This window comes from Miniopterus natalensis, chromosome X (assembly GCF_054644295.1).
Source record: "Miniopterus natalensis isolate mMinNat1 chromosome X, mMinNat1.hap1, whole genome shotgun sequence".
Lineage (NCBI taxonomy): Eukaryota > Metazoa > Chordata > Mammalia > Chiroptera > Miniopteridae > Miniopterus > Miniopterus natalensis.
The window spans coordinates 26,271,961-26,287,680 of NC_142103.1; the positions used below are offsets into that span (position 1 = coordinate 26,271,961).

Genomic DNA, 15,720 nt, shown 5'->3' on the forward strand with positions numbered 1-15,720 from the left:
AAAGAGTGCAATTTCTACCCTAACAGCAAAAAAGCTAAATAATCTACAAAATCATAATTTTACCCTGAACCCACAAAGAAGTCTCAAGGAAACCAACCAGCCTGAATTATGAAGAAAGACAAGCACCTGCAAGGAGAGATGGGACATGAGCACTGGCTCAACTGTGGCTGCAGGGGGAAGAAAGGGTAACCATAGTACCTGGTACAAATAATTCAGCTAAATTTTTATGAACTGCTAAAGGCCAAGTATGGGCTAACATGAGAGCACAGTACCCTTGGGAGCCACAGACACAAAAAGAATTTACACACACTTGCAGCCTATTCTCTATGGATTTATAGAAATGATCTGGTGGAGAGCAGAAGCCATCACAGTAGAAGAAGCATACAACCATGTCCAATTCCTTCCCCCTCAAGGAATACAAGCTCTGGGGGAAGGGCAGCAAACCCTGTTCCCCCTTCCAGGGTGGAGCTGTGGAAAATGTAAAAAAAAAATAAGTCCTCTACTTCTGGGGGAGGGGCAGGAATTAGTACTGTGACCAGACCATTTAGAAGTGTCCTACCAGTAGCAGAAGATCAAGATAACTAATAAAGCCCAACTTCCATGACCGAAAGGCACAAGATCTGCCTATGACTGAAGCTGAATCAGGAAAACAGGGAACGTCTCCCCATCCCACACCACTATGTTTTCAAGCTTAACATGAAAGCAATAGCAGAATACCACTAGGGGAAGCACAAGAACATGGAGAATCTCTCAGGTACAGATGCATAGGGAAGGTCTAAAACTGCAGGTAGAGTGGGAATATTGAGGAAACACATTCAGCAAACCAACCTTCATGCTAAGTACAAGGTAACAGAGGAATTTGAAGCTAGTGGTAAACTTAGCAACAACATAACCAAAACATAGCTCATATTATTAGATTGACTCAACCTCTGATATTAACATCCTAACAGAAAAAGAGTGACCATTTCCAGGCATAACTACTGTTCTACATATAATGTCTGTCATTCAAACAAACAAAAAATCTGAGATACAAAAAGCAAGGGAAAAAGTCCACTCTCAACAAACAAAGCAATCAATATGACCAGCCTTATAGATAACTTGAATATTCAAAGTATAAAACAGAAAACTAACGTAACTATGATTGATATATGAAAGACTTTAGTGAAGCATGGATATTGTTTCAAGTAGAATATTACTTGAAGGTCTATACTGTGTAACTTAAGATGTATATTGAAAAATCTTCATTCTGTGCTTACATAACTGAATGTATCCAAACATCTAAAATTGTGCACTTAAAGTGGTAAATTTTACTGAATACAAACTGCAGTAAGTACTCACTTAATATTGATAGGCTTTCCAACTTTAGATGAAACTATGTACTATAATGGAAACCAATTTTACCATAGGCTAATTGATATAAACAAGAGTCAAGTTCCTATGGCATCTCATCAACATTATAGTGAAATGACATTGAATGAAATGATCTTAGAGGACCAGCTGTATACCTCAATAAACCCTAGTTAAAAAAATTATCATGCACAACTCACCTTTTTACCCTCTTCATTTTTCTTGTTTTAATGGCATCACAGTTCTGATGATTGATGATGAGAAACCATCTTTTTGTATTATCTAATCTTACCTTTGCTTTTTACCATATATAAGCGATATTTTTATTCTTAAGATACAGTGATGTAAAGAGCTCCATACCTTCAAATCAAAACAAGAATTCACACACACACACACACACACACACACACACACACACACACACACCCCTCAGGATTAAAATGTGTATAGATCCATGGAGATTATAAATGTGCTGTAAAGAAGAGGAACTTGTATATATAAGGTGTAGGTATTTATGCACAACTTGGCAAATTTTACCTAGATCACACAAATGTTAACTAACCATTCAGTCTGTGATGCAACTGAGGTAATATGAATAATGTATTTGTATCCACATAACATCCCTTTCTATAGTTCACTGGTTCTGTTAATAGAGAGGGACAAAATGGTTTGAAAAAATGTTTGTAATTAATATTGGCATCCCCGCCCAGCCGGGTGTGGCTCAGCAGTTAAGTGTCGACCTAGGATCCAGGCTATCGGGGTTTGATTCCTGGTCAGGGCACATGCCCAGGTTGTGGGCTGCAGCCGATCAATGTCTTTCTCATCATTGATGTTTCTCTCTCTCTCCCCCTTCCTTTCCTCGCTCTGAAATCAATGAAGATATATTAAAAAATATATATTGGCATTCTCTCTACTCCCAGTACTCACCAAGGTTCTTTCTGCTTTTAGGATCCTTCCACAATCTTTTCCCTCCCACTACTTAACTTCTATGCTATAGGCACTTTTGTGCAAATTTTAAAGATTCCCTCTATCCCAACCTGGGTAGATAAATTAAAAACAAAAAACAAAAAACAAAAAACCTTTCTAGGAAGCAGCAGCCCTAAAGCTACAAGGCTTGACAAGTATAGGGCACCCTTGTATGAACCAGAAAGAAATCCCTTCTGATGGACCTGTACACTTCTACACAACCCTAATATAGAGGACCTGTGGTCAGTCTACAGTAAGGGTCAACTTAGGGACAGTGATATGAATTTTGAGGGAGAGGCCTTGGAAAAGGGAATACTGTATTTTTACATAAACTTACACAATATTGAGAAAATGTGTATTCCTCATATTAGAGAGTGGGGGAAGGGCACCTGATCAAGGTGATGGTGCTACTAAAGCACACCCAACTCCAACCCAGCCTTTAACACTGCCTTGCTTCTGCTTAGAGTGCATCAAGATCATCTTCCAAAATGTGGCTTTTGCTGGTATCAGTATACCTAGCCCTTCCCCAAGGAGGTCAATGTTACCCTCCAATCTAAAACAAGCTCTCCTGTTGGATGCTTTTATATTAGTAGGAATTTTCTTACAGAGAATATATTACAACTGCAATTATATAGTAATTTATTTGTGTGCTTACTTATATATGTGCCTCCCCCAGCCACCACACACATCATACTCACATTTAATCACTTACACATTGCTAGACCATAAGCCCCAGAGAACAGGCACCGTCTGTTTTTTCATCATTTTATCTCCAGAGACTATCACAGTGCCTGGCACATGCTTTGTGCTTAATAAATAATCACTAAATAAATGCAGTTTTTCTTGTTAGGTTCTTGGGCAAACTCTGTCACACACATGTGCACACTCATGTACACCATATGATATTGAATGCTATGGACACCTTCCTTTTTATAACATTCAGTTTAAAACTTGAATGTGATTAATTAGAATGGTGTGGAGGTATAATATAAAACAAGTGATATGTTTATTTGGGTACATCTTATTTGAATTAGTTTCCTTTTCGATTGGTGATTTTATTAATTCTCTGCTAATAATTTTTAGATCTTATGTTTGGTTGGTTGGTTCATTGTAGATTGAAAATCCATTCCTTTTGTAATAATTGTCACAGGTGTCACTGAACTATCTTAATTTGATTCATTTCTTAAAGTGAAATGTTTTGTTTTGGCATTATATGATTTGCAGTGTAGGATTTTGCCTTGCAACCGCTCTTGCTATTAGAAGAGTGAGAATGAATATATAATCTATTTCCACTTACCAAATAGATTCTGCCATAAGTACCAAGGCCAATGGTTTTATCCAGGGAGAATATTCCAGTTGGATCCTGAAAACATGTAGAACAAAAATTGTCAACCATCTTGGGAAAATAAGCGAGGATTCAACTATCTAGAATGGTATTTCCAATCTGCCTTGCTCCCTTAGAATGGGAAAAACCAAAGTGTCATTTACCCGAAAAAAAAAAAAAGACATCACTATCTCCCTGGACTAAGTGTAGTCATTTATAACAAAGGAATAGTAATTGTATCATTAAACTGCAAAATGCATACAATTATGTGTAGTTGAGATATATGCATAATATAGTTAGACAAAACATTAAAATAGAAATAAGTTCATTTACTTGCAATTGAAATGCTCTTCTAATATCCATTTTTTTGGTGCTGATCAGACAAGCAGAATGTTTAAGTTACAGCAATGATGAGTACATATTGGATATAAAATCTAGGTAGCTTATGCAAATAACAGTAATTCTTAAGAAAGAAGATCATCTCTAAATATGAATAACAAAGCAAGATTATGGCATTAAAAGTTCATCACTTTTAAAAAATTGGCAAAGTGGGTTTTGTTTGTTTTTAAACTGATCTTTGCATATCATTTTATGGCACAAATTCACTAATATTTTCTTTGTCTTAAGCCTAAATATGGCACCATAGAAGACAAAATATAACATGTGTATGGGTAAATTCCTGAGGCTTCCATATTCATCCTTGAACATTATTTTCTTACCTTAAAATATGGATATCCCTTTCTTGTTCACCACAAAACATGATTTAAAAAAATTATCCCTACTTAAACTTTTAGTCTAGCATCTTATTTTGCTATTTTATCAAAAATTTTATGAGGTATGAATATATGCCAGTTTATACAAAAAATGGTAGCAGTGTTGACAAATTCTTGGAAATTCATGTGCCTTATAGAAAGCACATTTTATATATACAAACTTTGTTTAGCCTTGTTTGAAAACATTTTTATTACTGTGACAAATGTGAGCTACACAGAAAAACTATTGAGTTTATGCAATGTATGTACTGAAATTATAGACTCCTTAAAACTGATGTGATATTTGTGCAATCCAGCAAAACTGTCATAGGAAAATTACACAGCTCTGAGATTACTTCAGTCAACAAGTATTCAACCAGATAGAGTCAGGAGGCTGGAGTTTTAGCCCTAGCTCTGCCATTAATTAACTATATAACTCTGGGTAAGTTATTTATTTTCTTCAGGACTTACTTCTTCACATATATAAAATGAAGGTGCTGTGTTAGGTGATTTTCCAGCTCTAGCTGTAAAATCCTATAAGAAAAAAATCAGATTCCAACATTCTAAAGTCCAGATGATGCCACTGGATTGATACAACTGTTGTTAGAGAAAACAGCAGCCTACTTTATTAAAATCATCATCAAAATCAATGTCACAATGTGCACTGTATCATTATAAACAAATAGTTCAATGAATGTACTCCCAATGAAAATTCAAAAGTTACTTGAAATAGTAAATTTGAGGATTCAAGAGAAGTAAATATATATTGTTATAGTGGCCTTGATATTAAGGGTATCACTGCTATTATAACTCACTGAAATATTTATGGGAAAAAGTTAACCAACAAAGGAGTTCCTAAGGTCCAGCTTTAAGATTTTATTACTGTAGCATATTTCTTTGAAGGATATCAATGAAGGATTTATATTAGAAATTATCAATTTTGGAGAAAGAGCATCTGGCCATCTGTCAAAAAAATCAAATATGCTAACTGATTAGTATTGGTAAACCATACTTTTTTATAGTTAAGGTTGCATTTTAGCTGAAAAAGATACCATATATTCGAGAATTGTTGAATAATTGAACTTTATTTCTGTATCTTTGAGCATATCTTAAATTTTTAAAATCCTTTTTCTACCTTTCAATGACATAAGTATCTTGCTCATAAATTTTGAATTCAGGCATCTAATTACTAAAGAAAAGACACCAAGGAAATGGACAGGGACAATAAAATGCCTGTAGAATTCTTGTTGGTCTTATTTGTACTCATGTTGTATAGAAAATTTGTCCTGCTCACAAATGACCAAAACATCTTAATTCTCCTCATACCCACATTTAATAAAAAAGTTTTTTAAAGTTTTCTTTTGTTCTTAAAGACATCTCAGCATAATATCCATCTATTCTAAGAGTATTTAGTTTTATGCAATATTTTTTCATTCCCCATTTTCACACTGCATCTTTCAAGACTAAATGATCGTCAAACTGGGAAAAAAGAACTATGTTAATTACTAGGGTAATATTACTCACTTTCTTATATCAAATTTTCCACTTAATTATAGTTAGAAAAAACGTTTATTCTGGGTCCCAAAGGAAGGGAGAATTATAAAAGAAACTTTTTTTTTTTGGTCACTGTGAAATTAAAAAGGTCTATGTCAGAGGGGTTTCCACAATTACTTGGTCCTCTCCTCTGCTCTACAACGCCAAGAAAACCAGAAGAGGAAAGATCCTTATATCTATGACTGCTATATCAATTTGGAGATTATTTGGTCGTTCAGTATGCTTTGGTGTTCCATTTGGTGAAAAAAAGTTTAGTAATCAAGAAACCCCAATTTGTAAAAGTTTTTCAAATTTCTATAACATTTTTGAACCACATAATGTTTGGCAAATACTTTATATTTTGCTGGATTTTTCTATTTATGTACATTATCTGTTACAATTTCAAAGTCCTAGACTGGTTGCATATCTAGTACTTGGGAGATTTGTTTCTGTCTTCTGGATTCAAGCAGAGGGGGAAAGAAAAAGCACTTTGATGGATAATTTTACTAAGGGCAGGGGTGGGGGTAACAGGAAGAAAAAGAACCACTAGAAGGCAGTGTTTACTGGTTATGGAAGAGACTCAGAAGCAGAGGCTGATTGACAGAACCAAATAAGGCAGAAATTAAATTAATAAAAAAAGGTAGCCATTAAATGCTCAATAAGGGTAGCAATAAATTTCAGGTTTAGTGCAGTAATGAAGCAAACCCAGAGAACATATTCCAGTAGTCAGAGAGCTACAGGAAGGAAAGAGATTGCGCAGTACCTAAAAGGAATAGCAGAGGCTTTCTTTCTTTTGTTTTAAATATTAAATATAGCAATTTTATGAAAAGTCTTTATGGAGAGAGAATGTGAAAATAGCAGATATAACACTATAAGTGCCAGAGTGAGTTTCAAAGATAGTTGGAGGAATGGGCTTCACAATTCAAGTTGAAAACTTAGAAAAATAATCTCTTCTTCTAGACCAGTGTTTCTCAAACTGTGGACTACACAGACTCTCAATACATGAGAGTCATTTAGGGAATTTTATTTAAAATACACAGATTCCCTTGTCCCTACCATGGAATTATGAAACTGGAATTTCTGGGGATGAGTTCTAAGATTCCCAGATGACTCTTGTGCAGCATTCTTGTGCATTAACATAAAACCCACTGTTCTAGAAACTAGAAAAGAAGACTGAGAAAATAGATTGAAATACAGTGTCATGCTGAGGTGATGCTCTAGAATATGTAATGGAGGATATCCTGAATGTTTCAATCCTTGCGGATAAGAAAGTAAAACTGCTTCAAAACAGGAGACTAAGGGACTTGCTAAAGTGGAAATGTTCTGATGACTGAGCATGGAAAACAGGTTTGGTCTGGGTGGTGGAAGACTGGGAAAGCTGGCATTTATATTTAAATATAAATCTAATATAATTCAAATACAGTTTTTGGATCATGTGTTATTTCAGATCACCTTTGCCACTACTGTCCTCCAGGCCTGTCTAATTCTGACCCCAATATAGATTAGGACTACACATGGCAGTGTCAAATACCAAGGCCACAGCCGTGAGGAATGTCATTACCATGCTGGGCACATAAGGCAAAGACGACTGTCATAGTGAAGACATGCCAGATTTGGAGATGAATAAATAGTTTCCAGTCCCAAGGATTGAGTGACATAAACATATTAAGAAAAAAAAATAGAGAGATGATGATATAGATAGATGATAGATGATAGATATAGATAGATGATAGATGATGATAGATGATAGATGATAGATAGACAATGATAGGTAGATAGATGATAGATAGATGATAGATAGATGATACATAGATATAGATAGATGATAGATAGATAGATGATAGATGATAGATAGATAGATAGATGATAGATAGATAGATAGATATAGATAGATGATAGATGATAGATAGATAGATAGATAGATAGATAGATAGATAGATAGATAGATAGATGATAGATAGACAGAACACCAAGTATTGCTGGCAAGCAAGGTGGAAAAAAATGCATACACACACACATATAAACATAAGGCATTGACATTTGTTTTTCAAAAAGGAAGCACAAACCACAAATCTCTGTAATATTTTGTTTTGTCACCTATAGGAGATATTTATTCAATAGTCAATGCAGGAAAATTACAGCAACCCAATAATTAACAAACTAAAATGTAATTGACTTGTCATTTTTTGCTTATTATATTGGTTCTGTTATGTCTCTAACTTTAGTGTACCACGAAAAAAAAAGAGTTATGCAATTCCAGAGCCCCTCTCTTGCTTCCCCAGTTTTCATTCTTGCTTACTATTTTAAGTTTTAAAATAATATTTATGTAATAACAAAAATACAAAATAACCTTCCACTACTTTCTTTAAATCTCAATTTGCACAGCAAGAGTGACCTCTTTTAAGGTTCTGTGGCCTCTGGTCATTTAGCTGGCCAGCCCAACAAAGGACATGTATATCAATCTTAATCTAGACCCCATTTTTAATTATTCTATATTCTGCAAGATTTTTTTTTCTCAATGTGAAACTCTAAGGTCTGAATCACCCCTCATTATATGATAGTTGCCAAATTGGTATACTTGGTGTTGACAGATGCCAAGTTTCTAACCTTCATATATATCCTGTTGAGGGTAGTTATCGAAAGAGTTCCCATCACATGCAGATTTCTTTGCTTGCTTTATCATCTTTACTTTTCAACAAAATGCAAATTTCCAAAGAGCTAACTTAGATGTTGCTTGACCTTTTTATTTACTTTTACTTCTTCAGAGATTCAGGAAATAAGTCAAATGCAAAGAAACCCCAAATCACTAAAAAATAATGCTCCAGTGACCAAAGCAACAGTGAACTTTTCACATCTCTAAAAATTTGACATAAAAGAAATTGTAAAAGGGGTGCCACTTTTCTGTTAGATTTCTTAGGGTTTAGAGCTGGATGTTTGGGAAGGGGGAATAATTATGCATAATTTGTTCAGATAATTAAGACCTTCACAATAAGTTATAAAATTACTCCTGTATAATAAAAATTTAGAAATTGTTAGAAGTTAAGGACTTTATGAGGCTTTCATGAAGTCTGTAAAACAAGGACAAGCATCTATGCTTGGTTTTGTGTCTTATCCCTACTCCTACATTAAAAACAACCTTGTCTTTCTCCCTCCACACCACCACTAACCCACAGAAAAGTAATATTCCACTGGACTGCAATGTAAAGATTGCAGCCTTTCTCCTTATCTCCTCCGCTCTCACCAAGTTCTTATGTCCTGGGGCCATGACCGGGTCAGCTAGTCTGGGCCATTTCCCCCCATTTTGTGTGTGTGTGGCAATAAAACCTTTTCTTCTTTTTCTTTGTGTTTGGAATTCCTTGCTTTATCATTTCTATGAAGTCCTTTCCATTCCTGTCTTTAGTCAATTTTAGAATGAGATTATTTCAGTTTGCCCATATACAGTTTCACATATTTGCCCTAGTTTGCTTTTTGTCTCTTTCTCTCACCATACATAGAGAATGTTGGAGGAGGGTAACATTTCATTCGTTGGTTTAAAACTTTTATTTGGGAGCAAGTCTAGCCAGAATATGAAAGTTTTGTTCAGAAAGAAAACTACCAATTGAGGCCTCCATATTCATGTATGCACTGGGTGCATGTAGGATGGAAAATATTTATCTTTTAAAATTCTGTGACTTTATCTTCTAAAACTGCATCAATAACCACAATGCTAATATATGTAATACAGCATGTTTGTTTAAGGCTAAAAGCAATTTGCTAAAATGCTATCCACGTGCATCACCTCCTGCTCCACACTGTTATAATGTAAAATTATAGAGGTGAGGCTTGGGGAATGCCCTATTTTTAAGGTAGACAAGTGTCTTCCACCATCAAGGAGACATTTATTAAATGCCAAATGTGAGTAAAATTGAGGTACTGCATCCTTGAATAGTCCTATATCCTCAAGGTTAATATTTAGCTTTTCCTAAAGCAAGCAGGCTTGAACTATAGTTGCCTGGGGATCATTCCAGCACATGCAAGCTTATTCCCTTTCAGAGAGTCCAGGGGCCCTTTGCATTCAGGAAAGGGTGCGAGTGAAATGCCAGTCTAAAAAGAGAACTTAAAAAACGAATTTGGGTGGGATCCAGTATCTGCCAGAAACCAGATGCCAATGGAATAAGCGGCGCTGCTAAAATAATAAGTCTGGTAATAACGATGGCGATAATAGCTCACCAATCAATTACAACTTTGGAAGAAAGCTGAGCATTAGGAAAAAGGAGAATCCACAAACGAAAACCATGAGAAAACGGTAAATCTGGTTAGCTAGTAGAGAAAGACTTTTGTTTTTAAATTGCGGTGTGCAGAATTCACTTCTTCAAGCAGCGTCGAGTTCTTTTGCTCCCGCAATACCAAATCGGGAACGGTGCCCTGGCAGAATAAAACGGTTTTAGAAAGTACTTTTAGAAAGCGAGAGAAGTGAAACTCCAATGCTTTAACTTTCTAGCCCGCTGTCACCTACAAGTAAAGGTCATTCTGCGAGTGGGCATCTCTGCTGGCGAAAGAAGGAAACGACGAGGGGGCGGCGGGGTGATCCGGAGGAGTGCTTTTAGGAAGCCATGCTTCGCTGCTCTCTTTGGCCTCTCGTGGAGCCCAGCTAGGACAGGTACAGGAGCGCAGCAACACAAAACGGGCCACTTTTACAAAACGTCCGTCTGTTTAGGGTCCGCATAACCGCCACCAATTCTCCCTCCTCCACGATCCCCGGTCCCTTTGCCTTTCCTAGAGTTTGGCGCGGCTCCAGTGTCCAGGGGGCGCCTTTTCCGCAAGCCAGCACTCCGAGTCCCCTCCAGCACCCGCGGTCCCGTCGAAGTACTAGCCTAGCCTAGTTTTTGAAAGTCTGTCCCCTCCCCGGGTGTTCAGAACCCAAAGAAGAGAGCACTTTGGGAGCTATAAGTCTCTTCTACTCACCGGCAAGTGGCCCAGATCAGTGACCTCCTTGTCCCTCCAACCCCCAGGTCCCGCCATGGCTTCGAGCTGAACCAGAGCAGGCGACTAACGGATTTGGGCACGCTCTAGGTGTGGAGGACGAAGTGGTTAAGAAGTTAAAAGGGGAGGGGGGAGAAGGGAAAGGGCGGGGGAAAGGAATGGGGGACCGGGATTTGTGGTGTGGGAGATAGAGAAGGGGAAAGTGGAGAGAAAAGAGCTAGGAGTGGAGGGAAGTCGGAGTTTGAGAGGCGGGAAAGCAAGTTTGGCTAAGGTGAGAGAAGACCCTGCGCGTCCGTCTGGGAGACCAAGAAGCTAGAGGGGTGCTCCTCTGGCGAGAGCGCAGTGTCTGCCCCAGAAGAGTGCGCCTCTTTCAGGGTGAGGAGGGGGGCGGTGCAAGGAGGTGGCGGCCCCCGGGAACAGCTCGAAGGGGATTGGTGCAGCGTCACGTCGCCAGGTGGGCAGCGGCGCAGCAAGGAGGCGGGCTGGGGTGGAGGGGTTACTGCTGGAGGGAGGTGCTGAAGGACTATAACGGTTTGTGAGCCAGCCCCTGTCGGCCTCCCCCGCCCTCCTGCCCCCTCCCATGTCCACTGCTGCGCCCGCCACCCCCGCCCCCGCTGGCGAGTGTTCCACAGGAAACTTTTTCGAGGAAGCTGCCAGCCCCGGAAAACCGGTCCCGATCTGCAACGCTCCCAGCCTGGGCCCCACAGCTCTGCCACAGTTCAAACAGCCCGTTCCCCAATCTCCCCACGAAACACTTGCGACTTTTCTAGTTGTTTGTTTTCTCTTTCTGCTCTTCTGACTTTATTGCTCCGTTTATTGCAAAGACTCACCAAGTTAGATAAGGAAGTGATTTGCCACTGGGTTAGGGATCAGACCTAGGCGAGATCAAGTGCGGGCAGATAGAGAACACCAAATACTCCGCGGGGCCACCACAGCTCAGCTTTAAAAGCCTCTAGCCCAAGGCACCGCATCGTGAACACAGCCACTGTGAAGTCCCCTTGAGGCAGGCCGCATCTCTTCTGGCCCGGACTTAGTTGGTACCAGGTCCTGGCCGCTCAGTCGGGACCGTGCCTGTTACAGGTGCTGGAGGTGAAGAGAGATTGACTGAGCCTCTGAAGCCCTGGCTACCCTGGGTCTTAAATTTGCAGTTTGCCGCTCTCGCAATGCACAGAGAAAGTCCCTGCGTCCTTCCTGGTCTCGCTTTCGGGCTGGGTTTCATTCATTCGCTCTTTCGTTGCAAAACGTTTCCCCCGCACCCAGGCTGTTCTCGGTTCTCCCAAAAAGCGCAAGGGGTCTGAGACGCGGTCTAAAAGAATCTGACAAACGCAATTCACCGTTGAGAAATAAGGCTCCTGTTGAAGATTTTATGGGAAAAGGAATCTGTGCGTAAAACTACAACAGATTCTAAGCACTTGCGCTGCAAAGAGCACTTTGGAAAAATGTCCCGAAGCAGCTTACTTTCTCTGGAGCTCACGGACCATTCGCGCACCCGCACTCCAGGGTCGGAACGTGACCGGGGCGGGGGGGGGGGGCGGGGGTTGCTTCCTTTTTCTTTCTTTTTTAATTAAGAAATTTCTACCTCCTCTAGGAAGATTTACCTAAATAATTATTCCCAAGGACCCGGAGCTCACCATTTCTGACCCATGCTTCTAACTTTTCTATACTCTATATATTGGTGGATTTTGTTTATTTCGTATCTCTATCAACTTCCTAGCTTGACCTCTTTACAGTCCTTAAAGTCCGAGACTCAATGAGCTCTGTAATCGCCACAGCCTGTCTGAGGAACCAGGTCTCTCTAAATAAAGAAAAAATTCTGTTAATGGGTCAGAGAAAACCAACTACTACCCTTCCACAAAAAGAAATTAAGGAGTTCTGGATCGAATTTTTTTTGTTAATTCAAATGTGATGTAAACCATACAGAAATTATATTTTCAAGAATTCAAACCTTGACAACTTCACTGCACAAAATCTTGCCCTTTTAAAGCACAGTTTAAGAATCCCTGGATGATCAGTAAAACGTTTGCATCTTGCAAAATGTGAACCTAAAAGGAACATTTCATAACTACAGATTAACAGGTGAGCTAGTTAATAGAAAGTTATGCTTTTGTAAACACATATAGTTTTAGAAATGAAGACATGGAATCAAGATATGCAACACTTAAAGGAACTCTGAGAGATTCTTTGCTAAAGGGAAGACATGTTAATAAGTTAAGACTTTTTTTTTTTTTTTTTTTTTTTGGACAATGCGGTTTGCTGAAGGTAGAGTGTGGGAAAATGCACCATGGCCCTCCGGATGGCAGAGACTGTTTTAGCCTGTCTAAGGGCACAAGTCCAGACCAGGAAAAAAAAAAAAAAAGGAAGAAAATCCAGGTTATATCATTGGGCTCTCTAGTTGCAAGGTTCTGCAGGAGACTAGCAGCTTCATGACTCCATAGGGATTAGACACAACTAGGTTTGAAACCCCATGGTGGGGGAGGGAAGGGAAGTTTAGGTGTTTGGCCAGAATGTGACAGGGAACCCACACATTTTAAAACTTATCAATAATTTCAATGAAAAAGGAAGCATAGAGGAGCATGGAAACTCTACTTTGTGAACTGGCATTATGGGGATTTTTGTGGCCTGCTTGGAGAAGGTCAGTCCAGCCAGCAGAGGAGAAGGTAAATAGATGGTCCCCTAAGGCACTTATTTTCCAACTTCATTACCTCTTTTCCCTTCAACCCACAAACATCACTCCCCCCTCCTCTTCCAAAGTGTTATTTTTTTTCTCTCTTTCATTCTTGGTCTCAAACTGCATAAAAATAACTCTAGTCCATCCAGAGTCTAGGAACTTATCAGATTGTATTTACCCAGAAGGAATTTCTCTGCCAACACTGTATGTCCCATATTTATTCCATCCCTTTCTCCTCCATGCCATTCTGTTATCTTAAGGTCCAGAGAGCTTTGTAACATTTGTTGCTATTATTTTAATAGCTAAAATTTATTGATTGCTTGCTATATGTTCTGGACTATGTGTTTTGTATATATTATCTAATTTAATTTTGTCAAAAATTCTTCCAGGTTTTTAATTAACTCCATTTCATAGGCAAGGAAACTGAAGCACAGAGAGATGAAGTACCTTTTCTAAAGCCTCACAGCTAGTAATCGGAGGAGCCTGGCTTCCAACTCAGGCAGTCTGACTCCAGAGCCCACTTGTCAATGACTGTTGAAGAGCCGGTGCATATTTTGAGACTGTGTGAAGAGGAGCCAAATTCAAAAAAGCCTCAGGGTAAGTGAGATCAGATGACATTAGCTAGGCCCCTGAGCTATCCAGTTCCCCTTTCCCCCTCTCAGCATTCAAGCCCTCCTAACAGAAATAACAAGAGCTTTATAAAAAGAAATGGAACCCAGTTATAGCCCAAGAGTAGCCAGTGACCTGCCTGAGCAGAGATTACAAAGTGGATCACCCCACAGGGAAAAATGGATTTAAAGCTTAAGAAAGTTCAAGAGAAAAAAGCCCCAGCATTTTTCAATGTTTTAAAAATATTAAAATCCATTCCCATTCCTTCCAGAGAGTTTTTTGGCTGAGAACAAACCTTATTCAGTGAAGACTTGAAGGAGGCTGTGTTTTTGAGCAATCGTGCTTAACAGACCTGAGATGTTAAATGGCAAGGTTACAGCCAGTTAGCTCAGATGGTAGGTGTACTGTAGACATGGTGCCAAGGGTACAGGTTTGATTCCTCAGAGGGCCAGTATGCATCTCTCCACTCTTTGGCCCTTGATAGCACCTCCCCTCTGTACAGCCAGCCACTCTTTTTACAAAAAGAACTAAAAAATCAGTACTCTTAGCTTTGTATACAAAAAACTGTATATTCATTTTTTTCCATATAAATTACTAATCATCATATTATGGAGAAATTGTAACATGTAGATACATAAGAGTATATGTATGTTATGAAAATCAAAGATTCAAAAGATTCTAGCTACTTTTTCTTCTCTTTTTCATTTATACTTTTATGATTGGCACAATATATATACACAATATATATTAGACACTTAATTTTTAAAATATTTTTTATATTGATTTCAGAGAGTAAGAGGAGAGAGAGAAAAAAACATCAATGATGAGAGAGTCACTGATCGGCTGCCTCCTGCACGCCCCCAACTGGGGATTGAGCCCAAAACCTGGGCATGTGATCTCCTGATTCATGGGTAGATGCTCAACCACTGAGCCAAGCCAGCTGAGTTTAGACACTTTAAAATGAATCTTATAAAATGTTTCATTAAATATTTATTAAGCACTTAAACACACCAAAAGTTCTGTCATTTATTCTTTCCCCTTTACCTTGACATTTCATGCATAAAAATAAGTATCATGCAAACTTCTATTAAGACAAGTTTGCTGTCTACATTACTGGTCCTGGGTGGGAATAGTGAAATAAAGTTACACAGCAATCTCCTTGAAAAGATATTTTCACACATTTGTGATTGCAAACACTCCAGGTCCAATATCTACCAGGATATCTATGAAGAACTAGGGCAGCTTATCTCAAAGAGACTCATGAAGTCTTTGTTGAGGGAGGAACCTCATTTGGGAACCACTGGGCTAAAGGACCGTCTTAAGGATTTATTCCTTCTTTATGGAGACATCTTTGCAACTGTAGGATTTCTGCCACAGCCCCAACACTCTTGCCACCACTCCTTTGGATTTTTTTTTAAAGCGCCACTTCTGGGGGCAAAGCAACAAGCCACCTGATGTTTCTTAGGCTAAAGGTCATGAAATATGTCTTCTGACCATAGTCTGCAAAGCTTCTGTCACTTGTTATGGAATGCTCTTAAGCTCGGCATGATTTGAGCTAT

At 38.8% G+C, this 15,720-nt stretch overlaps 1 protein-coding gene across 3 annotated transcripts in view; it reads right to left on the reverse strand.

The window, feature by feature from the left end:
* NRK (Nik related kinase) overlaps window positions 1–11,243 on the reverse strand; it is a 144,659-nt gene extending 133,416 nt beyond the window's left edge. The window contains exons 1-2 of one of the 3 annotated variants that reach the window (XM_087813478.1): window positions 10,867–11,243; window positions 3,611–3,676 (exon numbers count right to left, since the gene is read on the reverse strand). In XM_087813478.1, the coding sequence (XP_087669604.1) occupies window positions 3,611–3,676; window positions 10,867–10,923 (123 nt within the window). In that variant the 5' untranslated portion in view covers window positions 10,924–11,243. The remainder of the gene's footprint in view (window positions 1–3,610; window positions 3,677–10,866) is intronic. The other 2 variants (XM_016206408.2, XM_016206409.2) reach the window with 2 other exon arrangements.
* Between the last annotated feature and the right edge of the window lie 4,477 nt (window positions 11,244–15,720).